At 54.3% G+C, this 25059-nt stretch overlaps 13 protein-coding genes across 13 annotated transcripts; 6 read left to right on the forward strand and 7 right to left on the reverse strand.

Annotated features, from left to right (window-relative positions):
- Positions 1-533: 533 nt before the first annotated feature.
- Positions 534-2093, reverse strand: ERC1 (ethionine resistance protein; the record flags this gene model as incomplete). The annotated part of the gene is made up of 2 exons (XM_064797779.1): positions 534-836; positions 882-2093. 2 exons carry the CDS (start codon positions 2091-2093, stop codon positions 534-536), a joined length of 1515 nt encoding a protein of 504 aa, XP_064664013.1.
- Positions 2094-3201: 1108 nt separating this feature from the next.
- LTR77_000515 (uncharacterized protein) lies at positions 3202-5286 on the forward strand (the record flags this gene model as incomplete). The annotated part of the gene is made up of 7 exons (XM_064797780.1): positions 3202-3492; positions 3552-3578; positions 3640-3878; positions 3960-4125; positions 4253-4317; positions 4380-4448; positions 4551-5286. 7 exons carry the CDS (start codon positions 3202-3204, stop codon positions 5284-5286), a joined length of 1593 nt encoding a protein of 530 aa, XP_064664014.1.
- A 572-nt stretch (positions 5287-5858) lies between these two features.
- On the reverse strand, positions 5859-6248 carry LTR77_000516 (uncharacterized protein; the record flags this gene model as incomplete). The annotated part of the gene is made up of 1 exon (XM_064797781.1): positions 5859-6248. One exon carries the CDS (start codon positions 6246-6248, stop codon positions 5859-5861), a length of 390 nt encoding a protein of 129 aa, XP_064664015.1.
- Positions 6249-7250: 1002 nt separating this feature from the next.
- LTR77_000517 (uncharacterized protein) lies at positions 7251-8903 on the forward strand (the record flags this gene model as incomplete). Its single annotated transcript, XM_064797782.1, has 2 exons — positions 7251-7753; positions 7805-8903. 2 exons carry the CDS (start codon positions 7251-7253, stop codon positions 8901-8903), a joined length of 1602 nt encoding a protein of 533 aa, XP_064664016.1.
- A 35-nt stretch (positions 8904-8938) lies between these two features.
- Positions 8939-10378, reverse strand: DPH1 (Diphthamide biosynthesis protein 1; the record flags this gene model as incomplete). Its single annotated transcript, XM_064797783.1, has 2 exons — positions 8939-10134; positions 10189-10378. The coding sequence occupies 2 exons, from the start codon at positions 10376-10378 to the stop codon at positions 8939-8941; spliced, it is 1386 nt and encodes a 461-aa protein (XP_064664017.1).
- Positions 10379-11370: 992 nt separating this feature from the next.
- Positions 11371-13614, forward strand: KRE6_1 (beta-glucan synthesis-associated protein; the record flags this gene model as incomplete). The annotated part of the gene is made up of 3 exons (XM_064797784.1): positions 11371-12080; positions 12129-13406; positions 13461-13614. 3 exons carry the CDS (start codon positions 11371-11373, stop codon positions 13612-13614), a joined length of 2142 nt encoding a protein of 713 aa, XP_064664018.1.
- Positions 13615-14283: 669 nt separating this feature from the next.
- On the reverse strand, positions 14284-15191 carry LTR77_000520 (uncharacterized protein; the record flags this gene model as incomplete). The annotated part of the gene is made up of 2 exons (XM_064797785.1): positions 14284-14579; positions 14627-15191. 2 exons carry the CDS (start codon positions 15189-15191, stop codon positions 14284-14286), a joined length of 861 nt encoding a protein of 286 aa, XP_064664019.1.
- A 276-nt stretch (positions 15192-15467) lies between these two features.
- LTR77_000521 (uncharacterized protein) lies at positions 15468-15866 on the reverse strand (the record flags this gene model as incomplete). Its single annotated transcript, XM_064797786.1, has 1 exon — positions 15468-15866. One exon carries the CDS (start codon positions 15864-15866, stop codon positions 15468-15470), a length of 399 nt encoding a protein of 132 aa, XP_064664020.1.
- An 820-nt stretch (positions 15867-16686) lies between these two features.
- On the forward strand, positions 16687-17808 carry LTR77_000522 (uncharacterized protein; the record flags this gene model as incomplete). The annotated part of the gene is made up of 2 exons (XM_064797787.1): positions 16687-16917; positions 16972-17808. 2 exons carry the CDS (start codon positions 16687-16689, stop codon positions 17806-17808), a joined length of 1068 nt encoding a protein of 355 aa, XP_064664021.1.
- A 224-nt stretch (positions 17809-18032) lies between these two features.
- On the forward strand, positions 18033-19404 carry LTR77_000523 (uncharacterized protein; the record flags this gene model as incomplete). Its single annotated transcript, XM_064797788.1, has 4 exons — positions 18033-18150; positions 18221-18357; positions 18411-18954; positions 19022-19404. The coding sequence occupies 4 exons, from the start codon at positions 18033-18035 to the stop codon at positions 19402-19404; spliced, it is 1182 nt and encodes a 393-aa protein (XP_064664022.1).
- A 306-nt stretch (positions 19405-19710) lies between these two features.
- LTR77_000524 (uncharacterized protein) lies at positions 19711-20328 on the reverse strand (the record flags this gene model as incomplete). Its single annotated transcript, XM_064797789.1, has 2 exons — positions 19711-19865; positions 19914-20328. The coding sequence occupies 2 exons, from the start codon at positions 20326-20328 to the stop codon at positions 19711-19713; spliced, it is 570 nt and encodes a 189-aa protein (XP_064664023.1).
- A 329-nt stretch (positions 20329-20657) lies between these two features.
- On the forward strand, positions 20658-23683 carry LTR77_000525 (uncharacterized protein; the record flags this gene model as incomplete). Its single annotated transcript, XM_064797790.1, has 2 exons — positions 20658-22849; positions 23251-23683. 2 exons carry the CDS (start codon positions 20658-20660, stop codon positions 23681-23683), a joined length of 2625 nt encoding a protein of 874 aa, XP_064664024.1.
- A 140-nt stretch (positions 23684-23823) lies between these two features.
- Positions 23824-25011, reverse strand: LTR77_000526 (uncharacterized protein; the record flags this gene model as incomplete). Its single annotated transcript, XM_064797791.1, has 2 exons — positions 23824-24434; positions 24489-25011. 2 exons carry the CDS (start codon positions 25009-25011, stop codon positions 23824-23826), a joined length of 1134 nt encoding a protein of 377 aa, XP_064664025.1.
- Between the last annotated feature and the right edge of the window lie 48 nt (positions 25012-25059).

Consider the following 25059-nt stretch of genomic DNA (forward strand, 5'->3'; position numbering starts at 1 on the left):
ATGATGGCAGAACGAAAAGAGAGAGATTGCTTACCCTAGCAACGACTTGCAGCATTGTTATCGTCCTCACGTGTACTTACTCGCAGGTTTACCTAACGACACCATACGGTGAAGACGAGCTCGTCCAGAGCTACTCCAAATAGGAAGGACAATCTGACGAATGTGTCGTCACCATCTCAAAGGTCGCCGGGGTCTGCATCGAGCTACGACTGTTCCTGAAGATAGGCAGAACGGTGTGCCTAGGGGCGTCTGCCGGCGGGTTCATCGGTGTTGTTCTTACGTTTTCGCATTGCAACGCCGAAGTCAGACTATCACCACCGGACAGCTTGGGCCTTGACTGCAATGCTTTTCTGCTGTCTGACGTGATGGTGTTTGGTGATGATAGATAAGAGGTGGGGTGGTGTTCTCCAGGGACATGTCGATCAGCTACGACATACTGCCACTTAGGCGGTGAAGACGGGTCATGGTCTGGACAAGGCCACGAAATGGAAATTGTGAATTGATCCGCGACAGCTTGACTATAATATATAATATCAACTGCCTTGGCTTTCGCCAATCTCCGCCCTTTCGCTTGGATCCATCCGTTCGAATGCCTTCTTGACTTGCTTGTCCCAGTTGCTGAAAGCAACAATCGCCCACTCGATAAAGCCCACAAGGTATAGGGCGATGCATTGCCCAAGCCAGAGACCCGCCAGACCCCAGCCATGGAACGCGAGCCAGATGCCAAGAGGCAGAGCTCCGCAGTAATAGCTGAGAAGATTCACAGCTGCGCCTATGTGCTGTCGTCCCATGCCACGCAATGATCCGCCGCAGCTGCCATTGAGCCCATCAGAGACCTGAAAGAGTGCAACATAGGGTAGTACTCTTGCTGTGAGTCTCACAACATCCTCGTCATTGTTGAAAAGTCTTGCGAAGTTGTCTTTCGTGCCCATCAGAATCGCCAACACAACGAGGCCAAGGCCCATTGAGAGCACAGCAGCAGTGTTGGCCGCTCGAGCTGCACCGCGAGCATCTCGAGCTCCGAGTAGGTTCCCGACCCTGGCTGAAGTTGCGACTCCTTGCCCGAAGGGTATCGTATACATCACCTGGTCCGCGGTCATGATCACACTCTGCGCGGCCAGCGAAACACTCCCGAGCTGGCCAGCTACGATGGCAACGATCTCGAAAGCCCACCATTCCGTGCCCACGTGAACCACACCGAAAGCGGCGATCCTCGAAAAGGTCCATAGGTTTTGGAAGCATCTTCTGTCAAAGCCTCCCCAACATTCCCAGCCGTTGACAAAGCGCGCATACGCCAGCAGCAATAGAAAGCTCAGCCAATAGCTGATGCTGGTGGCGAGAGGTGCGCCCAGGAGACCGATGTCGAATGTGTATACGAACAAGAAGTTGAGCCCGGCGTTGATGGGTGAGGTGATCAGGAGTACATATGTCGCTGGCCGCATGATGCTCTGCGCTTGTAGGAACTTCTTCATGCATTCGAAGTAGATGTATCCAAGGCCGCCTGGAATAAGGACCATGAGGAAGGCTCCCCCGTCTCGAGCGATGTATTCTTCTTGGCCTAACGCCCGAAAGATTGGGGCCGAGAAGAACCACAAGATGACCACCGGAACGTAGAAAGCTGTCAACACCACGAAAGCGCGCTGCAGGATGATGCCCAGGTCACTCTTGTTCTTGCTTCCAGTAAAAGATGCGCTTGCCAGAGTGTCGATGGCCGTTGTTCCCCCCATCCCGATTAGCCAAGCCGTAGCCATTGCCCACATGTAGCAGAAAGCGGCAACGGATAGGGCCTCGGGGCTGAGTCGACCGACGACCAAGACCGAGATTGTTTGCAGGCTGTTTTGGAGAGCATAGGCGAGGATCACGGGGACGGATCCCTTGAACAAGATCCAGAACTCCCTGGCAGTGCGCTTCCAACTGCTTTCCCCATCTTCGCTCAGCTCGTCTTTTCCTGATATACCGTCCGCATGTTTGACGAGGAGGCCAGTGTGTTCGTCTGGAGGACTACTTTGAGCCCCAGAACCAGCTCTTGACGTGATGGTATCATCTTCAGGACCAGAAGAGTCAGGGAGGCGATGGTCGATGTTGCGTCCCATATTTGCAGGGCAGTAGAGGAGAAGATTGGAAATACATGTATGGAAGGAGGAGGGATGGGTGTGAAGTCTATTGAAATCAACTGGTACTTACACTAATGCGAGGAGCTCGCTGTAGCCGGCAACGCCTTCACAGCATTGAGACTGCACTGTGTTTGGGATGAGCTTGCGGACTCTGTGCAATGCGAGCTCGGTCAGACTCAATGGCTCACTCATACGCCGAATACTTCGCCGGTGAGATAGAGGTCGTCTCGACTTCTATTGGCGGCGATGCAAGTTTGCGAGCTTATCAGTGGCCGAAAAATGATCGACAAACATGCTGCAAGGCGACGCGATCACGTTGTAATAAGCATTGCCGTGGACCTGATGAGCATTCCGGACAAAGGTACCCCGTGCAAGCTCGTGGATCCATACGTGCGTTTGCATGGCCATTCAAGCTGCGGAGCGACCTCGAGGCGGTCGTTTCCTGACGGGTTCCGACAAAGGCTTACGGTGAGATCAGGAGAAGTTCGGATTTGCTTTTCTGCTAGCAGGGCGGGACGGGTACCGGGAGAGCTAACCTGTATTGGGAAGGAAGCAACTTCCCTTCATTTTGAGACATTGCCCAGTTGTTCCACCTCACCTAACTTACAGGATGACACTCAGTCATTCTGAGAAAGCTCCCACGTGGAATCAATTGGTAAAGAGCTTGGTCAGCGAGGACGGCTATCAGAGAACTTTTTCTCGGTAAATCAGCCCTGTGACACTGCGCCGCTTCTCAAATCTGATTGATGCGCGTGGAGCAATCTCTTATCTACGCCCATGTCTTTCCCAATCGACAGAGATTGGCGATGATGCAGGCGAGATCTGGTGAATGTGGCAGAACCAGGCAAGGGTGGCCCACGTTGGTGAATGGCCACTGCGATTAGTTTCGAGTGGCCTATTCCGTACTAGTAACGAGTAGAAGAAGCCGCATGCTAGACCTCGTGTCTCTCGAGCATCCCGCTTATTATACTTGCGATCGAACAAACCTCCTCACGCGCCATCACCTTTGCGAGCGAGAACAGCCGGTGGCCAACCTCTCAGGTCATCTTAGATTGGAGACGACGTGGATCCTCTGCGACAAGGCAGCATGTCTTTCCAGGACGCTGCAGCTGCTTCGTTCCAGGAGAAGCAGCCAACAGAGAATGGAGACGTTCTGTCGCCTGATGCCCTCAAGCAAGCGGCGGACAAGAGAACCTCTGTGGTCTCGAAGGAAGGAACGATCGTCAATGCCTCCGGCCATCGAGACCAGCTTCAACGACAGTATGGTCTGTGGTCCATCTGTGGATTAGCTCTCACCATTGACAATGCTTGGGTGGCATTCGGGGGTAGTTTGGCAGTCGCAGTCTTGAACGGAGGTCCACCTGGAATTTTATATGAGGTCAGTGAATGGCTGAAAGATGGGGGCCACAATGGAGAACGACTGCTGATCCTACATAGTTCATCACCGCCTGCGTTTACTACGCCGTAAGTGTCATGTGGAAGACTCCCGCATGCGAGCACAGCTGATCGATTCATCCTCTGTCAGTTCGTGGGCGCAAGCATTGCTGAGCTCGCCTCGTCGGTGCCTTCATCTGGAGGCGTATATCACTGGGCATCCATCACTCCTGGCCCGCGATACGGAAGAGTCATCGGGTTCTTCTGCGGATCGCTCAACTTCTTTGGCTGGATATTCGACCTCGCCTCTATTGTCTCGATCCCGGCGAACATACTCGTGCAGATGTATGCTGTCTTTCACCCGGGGTTCGCCATTGAGCCATGGCATCAGTAAGTCAACCTGATGGGTGGAGGGGCCATCTTCCTTTCAACTGTCGAAAGATCTGCTAACCGTTCCATCCATCACTCTAGGTATGTGGCCTTCGTGCTGGTTACCTGGTTGTGTACCGCGTTCGTTATTTTCTGCAACCGATTGATCCCACACCTGCAGCACGCTGGATTGTTCCTGATTGTGGTTGGCGGTCTGGTGACGATCATCGTCGTTGCTGCGATGCCGGAGCAGCATGCCACGAACGCCGTAAGTGCAGACACCCTCGCAGCCTCCCATGGGTTATAACTTCTTGCTACAACGATCCGATCATTGGCAGAAGGATTCGAGTAGACGGAGGATCGAGAACGTTTGCTGACAGTCCCGTCTGCAACAGTTCGTCTGGAAGGACTTCGAGAATCAAACGGGATGGTCGAATGGCGTCGCCTTCCTGACCGGAGTGTACGTTGTCCTTGACATGCCGGCCGGCTCTTTGAATATAGATAGTAGCTGACCATGACTAGTCTCAACGGCGCCTTTACTATTGGTACGCCGGACGCAGTGACGCACTTAGCAGAAGAGCTACCCAGACCGTACGTCCCCTTCAGTTTAGCCGTCCTGCCTGCGAGTCGGACGGAGGATAGCTCCGAAACAATTTTAAGATGGATGCTGACCGTCTGATCTCCAATCTCCAGTTCCGTCGACCTACCCAAAGCTGTGTTCGCCCAGGTTGGACTCGGATTCATCACGGCCTTCCTCTATGCCATTGCCATCCTCTACGGTATCAGCGATCTAAAAGAGGTGACTAATAGTGATGGATCTTTCCCATTGGCGACCGTCTACATGCAGGCGACGCAGAGCCAAGGAGCGACATTCGGACTCCTCTTCATCCTCTTCCTGTCCGTCATCATCTGTGCAATTGGAACAATATTGATGGTTGGGCGGCTCTGGTGGGTCCTGGCTCGAGACAACGCGACGCCCTTCTCTGGATTTTTCTCGCAGGTCAACGAGAAACTCTCCTGCCCCGTGCCTTCGACGATACTATGCGCTACCCTGTGCACCGCCTTTGGCGCAATTCAGCTCGGCAGTGCAACGGCATTCACCGATCTAGTGGGCAGCTTCATCATCCTGACCACCATGAGCTATTTCCTGGCGTTCTTCCCCCACCTACTCACAAACCGCCAGAACGTCCCGGCTGGACCATTCTGGATGGGGAAGTACGGCTACGCTGTAAATGCGATCGCCTGCACGCTGATCCTCTTTTTCAACGTCTTCTTCTGCTTTCCATACGCCTATCCGGTGGAGCCACTGGGAGTTATGAACTGGAACAGTGTGATCTTGGTGGGAGTTGTTGTTCTGACTGTCGTCTGGTGGTTTGTTCATGGGCTTCGAAAATATCCTGGACCCAAAGCGGCGAGCCTCTATGTATGATACGATAGTATGATGTTGCAGAGAACAAAGCTGCTAGCCTGGCGGGCATGCAGGGGTGAAATTTCGGCCTGTTGGCGCTGCATAACCTGCATGCATTCCTACGAGGATGCATTTTTCTTTCATGCTCTACATCTCTTCCTGGCTCCAGCCTCTCCGCGAGCATACATCCCGGAGGGGCCTAGATTCCTCCCATTATTCCATGACGGCCTGTCGGCTTCGCGGAGGTATCCTGCAATAGCAGCGAGACCATCCCTCGGGGTGAGTGGTTCCTGACCCGGCACAGAATTGTGGCCGCCAGCGTGATGAGGTGAGGTTGCGTGTGCAAACTTTCTCGCTCGTCTTCACATCACCTCTGAGACCTTCGGAGCCCTGTCTCAACTCCATCATCAGCTGACCTTCCTCAACATGGACGCCATCAGGCAAGGATCTACCGCGCTCGACATGAATACTACCGATAGGAGGTAGTTCACCGACGCCTACAACGAGTGCTCCCAGCTTTTTGATGATGACCGCCTGGACGAATGCGTCGAGCAAGCGCGCATCTTGCTCGACCACACCGCTATTCCTCGTTATCACAAAATCAAGACGTCCATTCTCCTAGGCTCCTGCCTAGGCGACTGGCTAGAGGCAAACACTTGCTGTGTCAAGGCCGCTACTCTCTGGAATACCGTTGCAGCCTGGCATGCATTCGGTGGGGACAGGAGTACGACAAGATTATCGAACAGCTGGGTAGGGATATCGAAGAGCTCCGTATCGCGCTCGATGAAGCCGACGACAGTGCCGAGAAGTTGTTCGATCATGATGCTGCCGTGGAGGGGCTTGCGCGCCATGACGCAGCTGTGTAAGCGGCGAAGGACGAGGACACGATAATGGAGGATGATGAGGAGCTGATTCAAGCCGACTCTGAGTACCCGAACATCCCAGTCGACCGCCTGCGCAAACTCGACGTCTCCAGATCGCATGCCGCGAAGGAATCTATCCCGTTCTTTCTGGAAAGGTGCCTTGCTGCATACTAACACAATCTTTTGCCAGCTGCCAGAGATCGAAGAGTCCGCACGGAATGAAGCGCCGGGCGGCAGAACTTAAAAGTCGAGCATGTCGAAGTCGAGTGGCGTGAGTACAGCTCCACCCATTGATCTCTCGGTTGCTGATCGACCTCATAGTGATTTGTGCCGCCGCGTGAACGGAAAGGGACCCCAGAGCTGGAAGAGGGTCCGGGAGGACGCTGTGCGCTGGGAGGCGGAGACCGGGCGGAGGGCGCCAGCTCAAGCGGTTGGCCGTAGACGAGATCCATCGCTAGCCATCGTGGGGGACGGATATGCGATCAGGGTGAGGTGAGGAGTCGTACAGAGATGCTGTCATTCCCCTTTCGGATCATCGTATGTTCATGTCATGAAGCATGGCCATGTGTATGCGCATGCTTTAGCTTGTGTTCTAGAGAGTCATGTAACGACGGAAAAGCTCCTCAATTTGTACACAGCCTGGCAGTCCTCTGTATCGTCGAGCTTGTGCTTGAATGCTTATCTGACCATATCGGCGTTTCGAAACAGTCCCTCCTTAAAGAGTCTCATCATCATTCGATACACTCGAAATTCGAGACTCGTGCGGTCTTCGGAGCGGAGTTGGAAGGATTTGAAGCCGAATTGTGAGCGGCGTTCGCATCCCTGCCACGCAGTGGGCGCAGCACCAAGACTTCAGCTTTCTCCTGGTCTACTTCGCGAGAACGAGCCAAATGCAGCTGCCTGGCCATTTATATTATGCTGGCTGCATTGCATGTATTCCAGTGGCATCGCGACGATGAGATGATATGAAAGACGAAGCATTGTCAATGGCGACACGAGGCGAGCAGCTCGCCACGTTCTTTTTTTAAACTCTCAGACCTGATTGTCTCGACTGCGACCTTTTCTGAAAGTGGACTATCAGCTTGTGGTCTGCCTTAGCCACCGGCTCGACTGTCAGGAGCCATGCGAGAATCACCAGCGCGGCGAGAAAATACCAGCGAGGATGTACCTCTTCTCGCGCAACCCGAAGACGACGCATACTCACGGCCACAGTCACCTCTTCAACCGAAAGCATGGCAGAACACCCAAACAATCACGCACATCTTCATGCTAGTCATCCTTCTCAACTCACTAGGCGATTCACTACTGCAGAGCCCTCAGACGCGCATACTCGAGTCCGTGGAGTGCTACCTTTACTACGAACAGAGCGACCCGAGCAAGCTACTTCTTGACCGGAGTCATGTCGGACCGGGTGCTATTGGAGGTGTCGACGAGATGTTCTGCAAAGTCGGAGAAGTGCAGTCCAGGCTTGTCACCCTTCGAGGTTGGCAGATCTTTTTAGACTGCATACCGAGCCTGCTCTTCGCTATCCCGCTTGGCTGGGCCGCGGATAGGTATGGGAGGAAGCCGTTTGTGCTGGCAGGTCTTGGAGCGCTTATGCTGAAGTCCGCGTGGATTCAGCTGGTGTGAGTCTTTTCATACCGCCTATAGTAGTGTCTGAGCTAATGTTATCGCAGCACCTGGTTCTGGCAAGTCTTCGACATCCGCATGACGTGGGTCTCGGCCCTCTTTGGATCACTCGGAGGAGGTGGCGCGGTGACCTTAGCCCTCGCCTTTGTCATGTTCTCGGACATCACACCTGAAGCGAAGCGGAGCGCCGTCTTCCTGCGCGCAGGTGCCTTTGGTATTGTGGCCGGTCTGGTAATGCCACCATTAGCCGCCTGGCTGATGCGGTATAATCCTTGGATACCTGCCATCGCCGGGACATGCTTGCAAGGGCTTGCGGTGACCTTGTTCTCGCTTACACCAGAAACACTGAACTTTGGAGCACGAGCGTCGTCTATAGACGCAGCGAGGTCAAGCACCTTTGAGAGCTTCCCCCCGCCGGAACCTGATGCTCCACTCAGTTTTCAATCACAATCAGCAACAACCACTGCCGATCGCTGCCTCAAACAGTTCCGAACCTCCACAGCATTCCTCCTCGAAGACTGGCGGGTTCCCGTCCTCATCGCACCATTTCTGGGCCACGATTTCCTTGGCGTCTGCGCGTCCTTGGTGATACAATACCTCAGCGCTCGCTACGACATCACCTTCTCCGACGCCACGCTCGTAGCCATGATCTACAGCGCGACGGTGGCGGTTCTCCTCTTCTTCATCATCCCATTCGTCTCCAACACGCTGGTCAACAGGCTACACCTCTCAGTCATGAAGAAGGACCTCTATCTTCTGCGAGCGTCTCAAATCCTTCTGGGAGCTGGGTGGTGCATGTTCAGCTTCGCGCCTAACCTCGCCTCCGTGGCTTTATCTCTGGTCCTTGCATCGCTCGGTCAAGGCGCACCTCTACTGCTGCGGAGCTTCATTACCTCCCTGCTTCCGAAAGACCAGATCGCGACAGCGTACAGCTTCATCTCGATCGTGGATACTCTGGGTACGATGGTAGGGGCACCACTACTCGCTGGACTGTTGAAGCGCGGGTTCTCGCTAGGCGGAGGCTTGGTTGGCCTTCCGTTCCTGGCTACCGGGCTTGTGATAGGCGGATTTGCCGTGGTATTGTTTGCTGTAAGAATAAAGAAGGGTGAGGATCGGAAGGATACTGCTGCAGAAGACGAGCGATAGCATCGCGGAGTCATGAAACTCGAATGTGTATTACTTCAAGCGGGCGCGGCCACGCTCTTCGCCAGATCCTCCGGCTTAACTCTCCCCAAGCCTTCTTTACCGTAGTAATCCATCGGGTAGGCGCCACCTCCGCCAGCAGCAACACCCTCCTTACGCTCCCATCCTCCTTCCCTCCCACCCAGCACCACAAGTGCCTCGTACGGAGTCAGCAGCGGCCGAGGAAACGCATACCCCCAGTCGATGCTCAACCTCGGACACGCCACCTGCACCCAGCACTCCACGTCCTCCATCATGGCCAGCTTGCCAGGGAAGATCTCGCTCAACAGCAGATTCACCCACGATATCCCTCGATCGCGGAGATGATTCTCGATCATCGTCATGGTGTTGGAGTTACCTTGACGTCCCAGAGATCCCAGGATGAGACCCCATTTCTTCGCCTTCCGCGCTTGCCCAAGGGCTTTGCTTCGGTCGGAGAGCAGTGTGTCGTGGTCGTATGTCTCGTGGGTTAGACGGCGAGAGTATGGGTCGTATCTGTAAGCTGGAGTGGAGGGGTTGTGGATCATAGCGCTCTCGAGGTGGAAGCGGCCGTCGCCGAGGTAGAGGATGAGGTCTACATTCTCCTCTTTCTTGAGCTGGGGAGAAGTACAGCCTAGGATCTCGCCCTTACTCAGAGGCGTTATCTGCGGGACGATGATGTTGTAGCCTGCCGAGCGCATTTGCTGCGCGGTTCCATGGAGAGTGGCGTTGAATTGGATCGTACCCACCATGGCGATCGTACTGCCAGGTTTGAAGTTTCGCTCGATGGTGGCAAGGAGGTGGTCAAGGTCGATTTGGATGTCAACGAAAACGTACAGAGTCTGGATCTTGGTGACGTTGACCGGGATGAGGCAGCTGTGAGCGTAATGTATGAGCATGTCGCAGCCCAACGCTCTTGCCGTGTAGTCATCTATACAGCAAGCGCCGTACGTTACATCGCCCATGATGAGCGTGCTCGCGCCAGGGCAGAACTGTGAGAGGATGTCCGAGATGGTGGTGGCGAAGAGGAGCAGGCCTTCGGGCATTTGTAGAGCAATCTTCTTTGCTCCAGAAGTCCGTATACGGTGGATGGTCTTGTGGATCTCGAAGTTGTAGTTCTTCGGTAGCAATGCGATGGCCTCGTTGATGGCTTTGTCGTGCAGAATCTCATCTGGTACGTTGTTCAAGGCGCGAGCTGGCCGGCGACGTGGTGCAACTACATCATTTGTTAACAGATATGTCCGTTGAAAACTCACGGATAGCAGTCTACCTTGCACCGCACCGCTGTCCTCGATTCCTGCATCACCATTCTCCTGTGCTTTCGCAGCAGCCTTTGCGTCTGCTGCTCGCCGGCCGATGAAGTGTCGCTTTGGCTTCTTTTCGAGCGCCGCATCTCCTTCGCCGTTGAGATCTGCGCTGACCTCTGGGCCAAGATCTGATACAGCACGGTCCTCCTCCATCGTGGAATTCGCCACCCGGCTTTAAGCCTGGAGTTGGCAGTGTAGGAGAATCGAAATCGCTATGCGACTCTTGCTGTGGTGAGACAGCGGTATGGAGCAAGCATGAATGTGAATGTGATGGTGAAATGTCGTGGTGGTATCGCATACTGACTCAAGCAGCAGGGTCTTCAGGACCTACATCTTGTTAAGGGTGGCGATCTCTCGGCATCTGCAGGTACGAGCTGACGGGGCCAGGAACAGCACGCACGTCGACGTCTTTTTCTACAACATTGTCGACTTCGAGCTTGCTTGGGTACTGTAGCAGTGTGATATGAGAGTCCAGGCGGTCGAAGAAGCGCAGATACAGCGTTGCCGTCCAAATATAGAGTGCATGATAAAGGCCGTCGCGTGTCTTAAGGCTGACGTTGAGCGGCGAGTGAGGCCAGGTCGACAGGGAATCTGTGGCGTTGCCGAGCGAGCTGCATCTGCATCTGAGGTGCATCTTCTTGTTTTGTCCCGTCGACGTTGCTGCGGCAGGATACGGGGACTTGCTCGAGGATCATAACAACAGGTATCCCCACCTCTTCGCTACTCGCATCTTTCACCAATTCGATTAGGAAGAGCATTGGCGGAGGCAGATTGCTCCCAAGCGATACGAAGACGTTGGCAGCTGGAGCCCGGCTGGTGGAGCACGTAATCGGCGTCTGTGCTGGGGCGTGTCAAAGATCAGGGGACAGGGACGGCACCTCAGACGAGACCCAACCTCGACTTTGTCTTGCACCACCACCACCACCACCTGCCACACCCTCTCCCACCGCGACACCCGGCCATTACCGTCACCACTTTCGCTTTAGGCTACAACAACACCGAGCACCACCCCGACTCTCATCGCAGTCGAATTCAGGGCGCAGCAGGCCTCGCGCTGGGCGGCAATCCCGAAACTCTACACCTCGCCGCCCATTGACGACGACACCACCACCTCTCCTGATCCTCCCATCTGATACACGCCCGCAATGGACCCCGGTGGTCCGCCACCGCAGCGGCATGGCCCGCCACACATCCGCCTCAACTCTGGCAGCGATGACCTCTTACAGAACGGCCAGCAGAACGCGCAAACCGCCCCAGAGCGGCCACAAACCTCTAGACAGCCGTCGTCACGATCGTTAACCTCCCAATCACAACAACAGCAACGGCCTGGTACAGCACCTGGAAGGCCGCCTACAGCAGGCTCTACAGGAGGCTCCACCGGTGTGTATCAGAGTCACACGCCTGCCGATTCGCACGAACTCCTATTACCTCCACGAAAGAGCAAGTCTGCAAGGAAATTTCGAGACGAGGACAGCCCACTGCGATCACCAATGTCGACGGGCTTCAACAGCAGGCGGACATCGTGGTCATCAGGGTCCGATGCTAGCAGAGACAGCCGGATAGGTGCCTACGCGAATCCTTTCGAAGACTCGCGAGCGCCATCAAGAGCGGGGAGTGATGATGAGGGAGTCAATACACAGACGGTCAGCGAAAAGTACAACATCCTGCCGTCAGCTGGGCTGCTTCTGTTCCCCGAAGATGTGGAAAAGGACGACTGGCTACATACGCCTGATCCGAATGATCGAGATAAGATGAACTGTGCAGACTTGTTTAGCAAGCGAGGAATGATGAACGTCGGAGGTTTGGCGTTGATAACACTGGGCATTCTGGTGCTGTTCATCGTCTATCCGATCTTGTAAGTTTACATGCCCTCCAGACGCAGACGGCAACTAACTAGGAGTAGAACATTCGTGCAAGGCGCTCTGGACCCAGGCGCAGATCTTTGTACTTCTGATCCGATGTGTATCCACAAGAAGGTGCCACTTCTTCAAAACGTACGGACAGGTCTTGTTGACCCCGATACCCCCGACAGCGTAAAGCAGCGAAAAGGCGCCAACGGCAACACCCAAACGCTGGTCTTCAGTGACGAGTTCAATACCCCTGGGAGAACGTTTTACGACAACGACGACCCATATTGGCAGGCGGTGGACATCTGGTACGGCGCCACGCAAGATCTGGAGTGGTACGACCCGGACGCGGCGACGACGCAAGATGGATACCTGGCCCTCCGCTTTGACGCATTCAAGAACCACAATCTCAACTACCGCTCTGGCATGCTTCAGTCGTGGAACAAGATGTGTTTCAAGGGTGGATATATGGAGGCATCCATTTCTTTACCCGGAAAAGGCGACACGGCTGGCTTTTGGCCTGGTTTCTGGGCCATGGGCAATCTTGGGCGGCCGGGTTACCTGGCCACGACAGACGGCATGTGGCCTTACAGCTACGACCACATCTGTGACGCTGGCATCACCGTGAACCAGTCCGACCCCGACGGGCTGAACTACTTGCCCGGCATGCGCCTGCCGGCGTGCACCTGCAGAGGGGAGGATCACCCGAACCCGGGCTACAGCCGCAGTGCTCCTGAGATTGATGCGCTGGAAGCGCAGATTGAGTACATGAAAGAACCTTACCAGAACGCCATCGGAGGCGCGTCCCAGTCGATCCAGATTGCACCCTTCGACCTGTTCTGGCGACCAAATCCTGACTGGCAGGAAATCTACGACTACTCCGTCACACACATCAACTTCTACCAGGGCGGCCCGTTCCAGGAAGCTGTGTCCGCTGTCACCACGCTGAACAACAACTGGTATGACGGTAACGAATACCAGCTCTATGGCTTCGACTATACCCCGGGTGCCGATGGTCAGGTGGTTTGGAACGTCGGCGACGACCACACGTGGAAGGTGACGGGAAAGTCTTTGGGCCCGAATGGCAACGTGGGACAGCGCACGATCCCTGAGGAACCCTTGACGCTCATCGTCAATTTCGGTATGAGTGATTCTTTCTCGGCGATCAATTGGACTGGCATAGCTCCTCTGCTTCCTGCGACAATGAGAGTGGACTATGTTCGGATCTATCAAGATGAAGATGGCGAGATGACCTGTGATCCGGAAGGCTTCCCAACGACCGACTACATTGCGAAGCATCCTGCTCCTTACAAGAACCCGAACATGACACATTGGTGAGTTTTGGCAGCGCATTAGCTCTCCCGAAAAGCATACTGACTTCTTCCCAGGGAGGACGCCCATTTCCAGACGCCTCAAAACTCCCTCGTCAACGGCTGTAAAGCCGCCAACTACGACGGAGACCTGCCAACGAAGAGGGCCAAGCGATCGGTGAAGAAATCGAAGCGGAATAGCAGCAAGCGGTCCTGGTTCTCCTGGAGCTAGTGGACCTCATATTTCTCGTTATCATTCGGAACACAAGACGCTTTGACGGCCTCCGAAACGACTGCAACGCTTACCGACATGTCGGCCGAAGATTGTCGATGTCATACATGCTGCATATCTGCATCAGCCTGGGTGTTCGGAAGGGAGTTTGGCGCACCCATCACGGGCCTGACACTTTTCTCATCAGCAGCACTCTGTACAAAACAATGCTTTGCGATTGCCGCCTCGGCGTACCTCATCTGCACTTCTCCGGAGCTGGACCTGGAGTCTGTTTCTTCTACTGGGGCTGGGGTCTTGGATATTTCGATTGCGTTCATGGCGGCTTGTATTCTGCTACTGCAGCATTGTCCATACACACGGAGTCAGAGGGATGGATTTTGTGTTTTTGTGTAATCTTAGTCGCGGACGGCTATAGAGAAGATAGTGTGGGAGATAGATGGGCTGGATGCGGGATGAGGTGCATTGATGGCGCTGGTAGTGGCGCTTTGCAATGGGAGGTGGATGATGCGGGACGTGGTGGAAACGTAGATATGTGGGTATGTGAAGAAAGATGTCAACACCGTCAAATCTCAATGCTTTGCGTCGAGATGTCTGGAAGTTGCAGATGGAAGTTTCCACTCATCAACAAGCATACAGCGCCTTGGGGGTTGACTTGTCTGAACAAAGCTATCACATGACCATGTAACCCCCATCGACCGGCAGGTTGACGCCCTGCACCCATCCGCAGTCGTCGCTCGCAAGGAAGAGTACCGCCTTCGCGACATCGTCTGTGTCTCCCATCCCGCCGAACGGATGCCGCGAGTCGATCTCCGCCTGCAGCTTCGGGTCGTTCTGCAGATTCTGCGTCATCGTCGTGCGTAGGAAGCCGGGACAAATCGAGTTGACGTGGATGCGATGGGGTGCGTAGTCCAGGGCTATCTGCTTGGTGAGGCCGGCCACTGCGTGCTTGCTTGCTGTATAGGCGGCTGACACCCGTCAGTATAATGATGTCAAGGCGAGAGGAAAAACGTACGAGTGTTATAGTAAGCAGCCAATCCCTGAACCGACGACGTATTGACGATCCATCCTCGATCCTTAGCACCGGGCAGCATGTCCTGTTTCAGCATCTGCGTGAGACCGTATTTGCAGCAGAGAAAGACGCCTTTGGTGTTGATGGCCATCGTCTTGTCGAAGTCCGATTCGCTAGTTTCGTGCACACCGAGCGGTCGTGGATGCGTTGACTCGACTGATATGCCAGCGTTGCAACACAAGATGTCCAGGCGGCCGAATGTTTCGACGCATGTGGCGATGGCTGCTTCCACGCCAGACGCTTGCGTGATATCTGCTTTCGCGAAAGCGGAGTGGGAAGGCCCGTAGAGTCGTTGTAGTTCGGCCAGCGTGCTCTCGGAATCTGATACGCGGTTGTTGAAGTCGTCGGCTTTGCCTGTTGTTTGGTTCGTCTGGTTACGGGGAGACTCGTATAGGTCGACGATCAGGACTTTTGCGCCTTCTGAAGCCAGTTTGAGGCATATCGATCGACCCAAGCCACTCGAACCGCCGCTGACAATGGCTACTCGATCTTGTATGCGGCCAGGCATAATTGTTCCAAGTGTTGGTTGAGGAGGTGTTGTTGTTGAAGCTTGAGCAGCTGCCCTGCATGACGAGGTAAGCTCTTCCGTGATCGGGCTGCATCATTTTGGTGCTCCATGGCATTTCTACACTTCCGTTATTGACAGTAGGGTTCTTGTGAAGTGGGATAATTGAGGAAGGAGGTAGTTTCTCTGGAGGCGAAGGAGAGCCTCAATAGTCAAAGCCAGCAACAACTATAGAGAGCATGAACGCAAGTCGACTTCGATGGCCTGAAGACTCCTCCGTCAACGCCATTGGCTTCCACCGCTGGCCCTCTCGACTTCCTGCCCTCCCTCCACCAGTCGCAAGGTCTCCTCCAGCACCGCAAAGTCCCGCTCCATCGTCTCGGCCCAGTTCTGTAGATCTCCGTAGTGATTCAGCCCCTTCGTGGTTTTGGTGAGCTCCTTTTGCCACTTGGCATTCTCTTTGGCCAGCGCCGCGGTTTGCTTCTTCAGTTCGGCTTCTTGTTTGGCGATGGCGGCCGCATTGCTGTGTAGGTCCGCTGCTCGACGTTGCAGCTGACTGTCGTAACCTGATCCCGCCGACTCCAGAGACGCGAGGATAGCCGCTCGTGCTTCGGATTGGGCTCGAGAGCTGTCGCTGGCTACCGCGGTAGAAGAGGTTGCTGTCGATGTCGAAGCCATGTTCGCCTATAAGTTCCCCTGTTTGTTTCTGACTCCTGAATGTCTTTGCTGGCTTGATAGTATCTCCACTGGCTAGATGAGAACTTCTGCGTTGACTCGAGAGTACGTCGGGTGGAGCATAAGCTTGCCATATGACCCTGTGGGCAGCTCAAGAGACGCGCCTAGGCCAATCTAACCGGACGGTCCGGCAGCCGTTGGTGTAGGCCCCGGCGTGTTCAATGGTCATGGTTGGTCTTGCCGGGTTGTCGAAGTCCACATCGGAGCAAGACCATGTCCCTTTGGTCATCAGGCTGAGATGCCACGTCAGAGCTCGCGCTCTGTACCTGCAGTAGAACGAGACTGCTTGCTCAGGATACACGAAGAAACAGACTCTTCTTCAAAATGACAAAAGATGAAGATCTCGCAAGGGGACTTATCGTTTTTCGTGTAGCAGTCGAACAGAGAAGGCAAGCGGTGAAAGGAAAGTCCTACCCTTTGGGCCAGATGCTGCATCACGAATGCTCCTTGGGCTCAAACGCTCATTGAATGGGCTCTGGAGTAAGTCACTTATTCGACAAGATACAATACGAGGGAGAAGCGACGGCAGCGAGGAAGTGAAGTCGAAAGTCAAGATTGAATCTGAGACAACATCGCTTCACGCGTTGCGGTCCAAGCGCCAGGCGCGTCACTCACTTCGACTCATTTTGATACACCTCCAACCTCACTGTACCAGTGAAAATGGAAAGGAAAGCACATATAGCGACGTGCTCGTCTTCAATCAACGTGCTAGGCCACCGAGATCTCGCTCCAGCAACAGGACTGCAAGAAGAATCTGCTCAAGATGCCCCACGAGTACGACCTCACTACTGAAGATGGTATTCTGACTTGGCTTCACAAGAGTGAGTATGACGAGGGTAGCGAAGTCACGACCGTAGAGCGTCTACCGGAAGGGTTCGGTGGCTTCGTCTACAGGGCACATCTACAAGACGCTGCTCGTGCTTCAGTGATTGTGAAACACGCAGAAGGCTACGCTGCACGTGCGCAGCACTGGAAGCTTGATCAAAGCAGGATGGTACATCCATATCCCAATTTGAGCAGCGGCAGACAGTCTAACCAGCCTGAGTAGCACTTCGAGTACGAAGCAATGGACTATCTGTCAGGGCCAGAAATGCAATCCGACAGGTCAATCCGCACGCCCGAGGTACTGTTCTACGATCGCAAGAACTACGTCCTTGTAATGGAGGACGCTGGGGATCGCCCAAGTGTCAAAAGATGGCTTCAGCCCGGCGTCGGTGTCGAAGCGGCCTCCAAAGTCGGTCGGAGACTTGGGCGGTATCTCGCGAGGGTCCATGATATGACTGCAAATGCACTGGACGTCAAGTCCAGGTTCAACGGCAATATGACTGCCAAGTACCTGTCCGGAACACTGTACTTCGGTGGTTTGCCGGCAGCGGCTGAGAAATTTGGGCACGAGGACGAGTTCTTGCAAGAAGCAGCTTGTGTAGGCCAACAAGAGGTCAATGAAGCCAACGATGTCCTCACTCTTGGCGACTTCTGGACTGGCAATGTTCTCGTAGATGCCAAAGTGGACGAGGCCGTCAAGATGTATATCATTGATCTAGAACTTTCGAAGCCGGGGACGGCAGAGTTCGACATCGGGCAGATGGCCGCAGAGATGTACTGTTTGGAGGTCTTTCGAGATCAACAGATTGGTAACAGGCTGTTGCAATCATTTCTGCAGTCGTACAAGGAGGCTCGACAGGGCAGCTTCGAAGCTGCTAAAGTCGCCGTCCGGATCGGCGTGCATCTTGTCGTTATAATGCCTGGAGCATGGTCGAAGGAGGGAGGATCAGAACAGATTGAGCAGCTTGTCGGTTACGGCGTGGACTTGATACGGATGGGACATCTGAAAGACATCTCTCGGTTACGCGAATCCATAGTTGGGCCATTGATGGCGTCTTGAAACCATTTGATATGTGGCTTCATGCTTCTTGATTGTGACGTCGTCCCGAAAGTTCGTCAGTCCGCCTCGCCGCATCGTTTGACAGCGCTTGAACACGGCCTCCGACATCGGCTGCCATGTGAAGCTCGGCTCGCGTGAGCTCGAGGTCGTCGTCTCTTCTGGCGTTAAATCAACAGACACCACATGTAGTGCCCATCCTCCAGTGAGCGCTCTATGCTCTCAACATGTCGGTATCCTTCACATCCAGATTGCTCCGTCGGCGAGCCTTCGCTCAGTTCTCCAACCGCAACTTCAGCTCCTCTTCTCGAGCTTGCGCAGACCAGGTTCGAATCATTGAAGTAGGTATGTCTTCCCTTGCCATTCTCCCATGAATGCTCCAAGCAGCTGCTGACCGTTCGCCTCTACCGCTCAGGACCACGCGATGGCCTCCAGAACGAAAAGACCAGCATACCGGTTGAGACCAAGATCGAGTTGATTAATAGGCTGGCAAGGACAGGCTTGAATACGATCGAGGCTGGCTCATTCGTGCACCCGAAATGGGTCCCTCAGGTAGGAGCAGCGACCGACATCGAGAATGGAGGGCATACTGACCTTCCGGACAGATGGCGGCGAGCGACCAGGTCCTTTCGAGCATACTCAAGAGCCCTCCATCGTCTCAACTACCAATCACATATCAGTGGCTGCTGCCAAACTCGAAAGGCCTCGAGAATTACTTCAAAGTGATGAACACTTCTCCGTCCGCCCCAGATGGCTACCCTACACCTCCACCGTCCCCGAAGATGGACGACGGTCCCGCGTTGAACACGTCCTCTCAAGACCCCAACGCGATGCCAGCCACCACGTCAGGCGTGGACAGCATGTCAACATCGAGGACGGAGGGTGGACAGAGGCATGAGGTTTCGATATTTATGGCGGCTACCGAGTCGTTTAGCAAGAAAAACACAAATTGCAGCATACAGGAGAGTCTGGACAGGTTCAGACCACTGATGGCGGAAAGTCGCAAGCAGAATTACCCAGTCAGAGCGTATATCTCGGTCGCACTAGGGTGCCCATTCGAGGGTGCCGTGGATCCTCATAAAGTGGCGGAGATAGCCACTGATCTGATGGAGATGGGCGCGGACGAGGTTAGCGTCGCCGACACCACTGGTACGTATCGTTGGCAACATGATAGTCTGTTCGAGAACATCCGCTGACCGTCTATCCATTACTCTAGGCATGGGCACTGCACCAGCTACCCGGAAGCTCCTGCAAACGCTCAAGGAAGCCGGCATCAGGAACGAAGACATCGCCATGCACTTCCATGACACGTTCGGCCAAGCCCTGATCAACACGATGGTGTCGCTTGATCATGGTATCAGAGCGTTTGACTCCGCCGTTGGGGGTCTGGGTGGCTGCCCATATTCACCCGGTGCGACTGGTAATGTGGCGACGGAAGATCTGGTATACTCGCTGCATACGTTGGGTGCCGACACCGGTGTTGATTTGGACGAAGTCAGCAGGATAGGAGACTGGATCACTGGTCAGATTGGAAAGTCCAATAGCTCTTCTGCGGGAAAGGCTACTCTGGCAAGACTAAAGCGAGAAGGGCAGGCTTAATCGAAAATGATCCTACCACAAGTCACAGCTTTCCTGCACCAGCACAATTCTCAACGAGACCATGTACTTCCCGGTAGGTTTCGCTACGACCCGGCAAATTTGACTCAGGAGACCAGTGCTGCTCATCTGGAAGAACTTCTCCTGCTCACGTCCACCCCTTGGCTACTACTCAGAGGGTGGTCTTCAGGAGCACGGTACACTTCTGGAGGGCGTCCTGATGGACCTGCGACAGTGTCGGAGCCGTGAGAGTGAGAGTGAGAGTTGCGTAGAAAAACGACGATAGAGAGGCGCTCGTCACGTGCCAGATCATGAGCTTAGGATAGTACGCTCGACATAGAGGTTAGCTTCCTTCATTAACGGTAGCAATCCATCCTTGATCGACGGTCCTTGCTCCTCTGCACCACCATTTACCCTCTCGTGCATGGTGCGTTCGTATCCGTCGACATCGTCCCAATCGTCACCTAACCATCCCTATACGTTCGAGCTAGCAAGTTCCTGCAGCATCTCACGTGTCGGGGCAAGACCACCATTGTCGTTATAGAGCGCGGAGATCAGACTGCCGTCCACGCCTGGAAACTCTCTCTGCAACTGCTCGACATCGCGGTCCTGTTGGCTCTCATTGCCGGTCTTGCTCATCTCATACTGCTGGATGGCTTCGCGCTGCTCACCACGCTCACTTTCGGGCACGAAGTCGGACTCCTTGAAGGTGCCCGCACGCTGAGGTTGCTGGCCTGGTGGAGGACCGCTGGGTGGCGCGTAGCCTGCATACTGTTGCTGCGGCTGTTGCGGCTGTTGCGGCTGTTGCTGTTGTTGCTGTTGATTAGGAGCGCTGCCGTAGGAGGGTTGCTGGCTCCATGGATTGCTGCTCGGGAGGTTCTGATTGTGGCCGCCTTGGGACTGGTCGTAGTGATTTTGGTCGGACATCTTCCTGAGGGCCTGACTGGTCTTTTGGGTAGGCTGGTCGATCACTTCTTTGGATACTGGGTTCTGTTCGGTGAATGGAATGGCGACTCTCGATCGATGTGTTGTTTTTAAGTGGATTCGCGTTTGAGAAGCGGCGAGCAAGAGCTCAGTGTGAGAGCTCAGCCACAGGTGTGCTCGTCAGCCGCAGGAAAGGGCATCCGTGGTCACAGTGAATGCTGACTCCCACTCACTCAATAACCAGTCTGAGATGGCTTTCTCGCAGGAACGTTGTAAGAGACGGTAACGTCTGGAGCATGATTACTCCAGGCTCCAAGTCATCAAAATACACGATGAAGTCTCTCTGCATCGTTGGCGGAGGACCAGCTGGATTGGTCGCGGCGAAGACCTTCATACAGACCGAGCAGTTCAACGTCACGGTGTATGAAAAGAATGATCGAATCGGCGGCATCTGGGCCTTGGATCGGGAGTCAAAAGATGGCTTCCTCAGCCCGTTCACCCCTACGAACCTCTCCCGGTTTACTGTTGGATTCTCTGATCTGGACTGGAAGAACGTCGACTATGGCGAAGATTGCAAAGATCTCACTCGAGTTAGTCAAACCAACGCCCACAAACCACCCATGTTTCCAAAGGCCTGGATGGCAAACCGGTATCTGGAGATGTACCGCAAGAAGTACATCCCGGACTCGGTCATCCACTTCGGCATTGAGGTGCACAAAGTCGAGCAGAGTGGATCTGGTTGGGATGTGACAGCCATTCATGGCGAGGGAGAGGTCAAATGCCACCACTTCGATTACCTGATAATGGCCAGTGGTTTCTTCGCAAAGCCAAGGTCCATAGAACAGAGCGTGGCTGGGATGAGCAATGGCACACCCGACCTACCTGTCAGGATCATACACAGCTCCGCTTTTCGAGACCTGAATCATCTCTTCTCTGGAACCGGCAGTGTGAAAGGCAAAAAGATCTTGATGCTCGGAGGGGGTAACTCTTCAGGGGAGACGGCGGCAGCAGTCGCCCTCCAGTTGTCTAACGCTCAATGGTCGCCAGACCGCGTGCTGGCAGCCAAGTACAAAGATATGACCATTGTTCATGTCACACCGAGGCCAATATATGCATTGCCGCACTTCAACGAATACGAAGAAGGTTCAAGGTCCTATGTTCCTTTAGATTTCAAGCTCTACGACTTCGGCAGGCGTCCCGCAAGCGTCGGGTCCTACGCAGGGAAGCAGACTATGGAGGTTCGAGACATGGTCCACGGAATGATGCAGGGAATGGTTGGTGGTGATCAGTCCGACATCAGCCCGGCATTGGTATCGGCGAAAGGTGCCAAACGAGGGACGACGTATGTCGCCCTCACGGAGAGCTATCCAGAGTACGTAAGAAGTGGGCTCATCGATGTTGTACCTGGCCGCGTAGAGCGATTGTTACCGAATGAAGACGGCACTGTGTCCGCACATGTCGAGCAGCAGGGCGAGGAGAATACCCTCAAGGATGTTGCAGCCATTATCTACGCCAATGGGTATAATCCAAGCTCGGCTTTGGAAATCCTTGACGATGCCACGAAGGAGGCGATCAAATATGACGCAATGAGCTTGAGGCTACCCATGATCTTGGAGCAGTGGCAGACCACGACCAGAGACTTACGGAACATCTCCTTCCTTGGGTTCTACGAGGGTCCATATTGGGGAATGATGGAGATGCAGGCCAAGCTGACCGCACACCGATGGCTCGACGGAAGATTGTCCGAGAGGCGATGGTACGAAGCAAAAGACAAACTGCTAGCTTTGCGGCAAAGCATGCACGACAAGGCTGCGGACGTTCCTCAGTTCTGGTTTAGCGACTATCTGGGTTATCTCGAAGACATCGCCAATGAGCTTGGACTGGACAAAAATCATCAAGCATTTGGCGAGCGCGAAGGTTGCATATCACCAGCGCGCTACCTCTCGCCCTCGACGAATAAAGCGGAAGCAAACGCTATAATGGATGAGCTGCACCAGGAGTGGCATGAATGTCTCACAAATGGGAAGTATGTCCCACGAGCTGCATTTCGTGCATTTCACGGGAAGTGGAATATCACTCGGAAGATCCAAAGCGCCTCAAGTACGTTTCCTTCCGGAGTTCTCGAAGGCACCGCCAGTTTCCACCCACGTCTGCCAACCATCGACAAGTTTGACTTGGAGTACATCTACGTGGAGTCTGGCACCTTTACCACGTCAACCGGCTTTGCAATGAACGCAAGCCGCCGCTATGTTTACCGATACACGGAAGCGACAGATTCACTGAGTGTCTGGTTCGTCAAGCCGGACAAACCCCTCGAAGTCGACTATCTTTTTCACGAGCTACAATTTGTCAAACCAGCCGAAGCACGCAAAGCCGGTGCCTGCATTGCCAAGGCGGACCACCTTTGCATAAAGGACATGTACACGACTAGTTATCGGATACCGCTCCGTGGAATTGCCTTGCGGGAGTTCGAGGTTACACATATCGTCAAAGGACCTGAAAAGGACTATGTAGCAACTACTCAGTACGAAAGGCCGAAGAAATGAGCGGCCGCGGCTTGCAAGAGTTCATCGCAAAGATCAGGCCCCTTCATTCACTGCGTCTTGCGAATAGTCACCGCCGCCACTGCGGCACCATTCAATTGTTCGCCTCCTTCGCACTGTGTCACAGTAAGTCTGCTGGCCCGCTCAGAGGCCTATTTAGCTCGGCGTCAGGAGCACCAATGCGAGCTTCCTTTCTTCCATAATACTGCTTCTCTCTTTCAGGCGCTCTACATTACTCGAAATACTCAAGCGCACGCCGAACTCCATCACCAGCCAGATTGTGAAGCATCAAGGGTCCAGCACCTGGTGTTCACGACGATCAGCTACTTCCTGCGCCTCCACCAAAGCTTCCCAAACTGTCATGGCCAGCAGACATGCACAGGGTCAATCCATGGGACGAGTACGACTTGTCACCCTGGCCTTTGGCGAACGAACACCTGTACCGCGAGCCTGCGGGCTTTATCAAGAACGCCGCACCAGAGTGGCGCGTATTGGACCGAAGCTTGACAGTATACCCCGGAACCAACTTCCCAGCCCCCAAGAAGGGCTTCACGGGGAACCACAAAGGGGACTACTCCAGCGCCATCAGAGACCACGCGCAGGACGAGAGGGGCAACAAGGGAGACCTGTTGTTGCGAACTGGCGGGTTTGCTGATCTGAACTGGTGGAAGATATGTGCCGAGATTAACACAGAGGAGGCTGAAAAGATTGTTTGGAAAACCTACAAGCACAACCTCCGCAAGAAGCCAAAGGCGATGCCGGCAAAACCAGCACCGCCGACACTGGCGCTTCGATCTCCCGAGAATCCGCACTAAACGTAGATAGCCAGTAGTACAGGACACTGAATGGCAGGGTCGTGGCAGCAGTGCGCATGGCAGATAGAATAGGTCGGCCATGTGGCAGAGTCTAGTTTAGTGTAAGCTATCTCATTTCTACGAATGGAATCCACCATCATTCAGAGCTTGGAATTCTCTTTTTGCCACGCTTCGGAGTAAGGATAATCGATGTAGCCCTCCTTGCTCTTCGGGATGTAGAAAGTGTCGCGGTTGTACTTTGTGAACTCGATGTCGTGCTGCAGCCGATACACAAGATCCGGATTGGAGATGAAGTACCGCCCGAAAACGATAGCAATGTCCTTGTCCTTGTAAGCCTTGTCGACATCGTCCCGAGCAGAAGACGGAGTGAAGCCGCCAGCGAGCAAGAACGGCTTCGGTGCCCATAGGTCCATGAAAACATCGTTCTTCTCGGTGCCCTCAATGTCCGCGTTCCCGGCTATTCTTGATTCGACAAGATGAACGTACGCCAGGTCAAGGTCTTTCAGGCCTTTGATCAAGTGCGAGAACTGTGGTACAATATCCTTCTCCGGCATTTTCATGCCCTGGAAGGTGGACCACGGCGAAAGTCGGATGCCGGTCTTGTTCGCGCCAACGGCATCAACCACTGCCTTTGCAACCTCGAGCCCAAAGCGTGACCGGTTCTCGATGCTGCCACCCCACATGTCGGTCCTCTGGTTGCAGACGCTCTGCGAAAATTGGTCGATCAGGTACCCGTTCGCACCGTGGATCTCTGTGACCGAAAGTCAGTATCAACTGGTTTCACCGTGAGACTTGCCCAACTCACCAACACCGTCAAAGCCGGCACCCTCTACAGCGTTCTTCGCAGCAGTAGCATAGTCCTTGATATACTCCTGAATCTCCTCCTCCTTCAGTGGCCGCGGCTCCGGCTTATCGCTGTTCTCCGGCGTGTCCGAGGAGCTGACCACATCGCCCGTACCTTCCTTCTCTTTGACCTCAGGATTCGCTGTCCTGCCCAAAGCCCACAGCTGCAGGTAGATGATCCCACCTGCCTTGTGCACGCTCTCCACAATCTCTTTCCATGCAGCAATCTGCTGCTTGTTCCAGATGCCAGGGACGTTGGGGTAACCGCTTGCTTTAGGACTGATGAAGGTGGCCTCTGTGATCAGGAGTGTTCCCTTGAAGCCCGCTGCTCTTTGCGTGTAGTACTCCTTGGCGAAAGGTAATTGAACGTGGTTGTCGTCGGCGCGGAATCTGGTAAGAGGTGCCATTACCACGCGGTTGCTGAGCGTATGGTCGCCTATCTTCAAGGGCTCAAACAGCCTGCTCTGCTCTGGTGCGCTGCCCATTTTGACCCTTATATCGAAAGGCTGAACGAGAACTCAAGAGGGTACCAA

Source organism: Saxophila tyrrhenica (genome assembly GCF_035928015.1).
Source record: "Saxophila tyrrhenica strain CCFEE 5935 chromosome Unknown scaffold_1, whole genome shotgun sequence".
NCBI classification, from domain to species: Eukaryota; Fungi; Ascomycota; class Dothideomycetes; order Mycosphaerellales; family Extremaceae; genus Saxophila; species Saxophila tyrrhenica.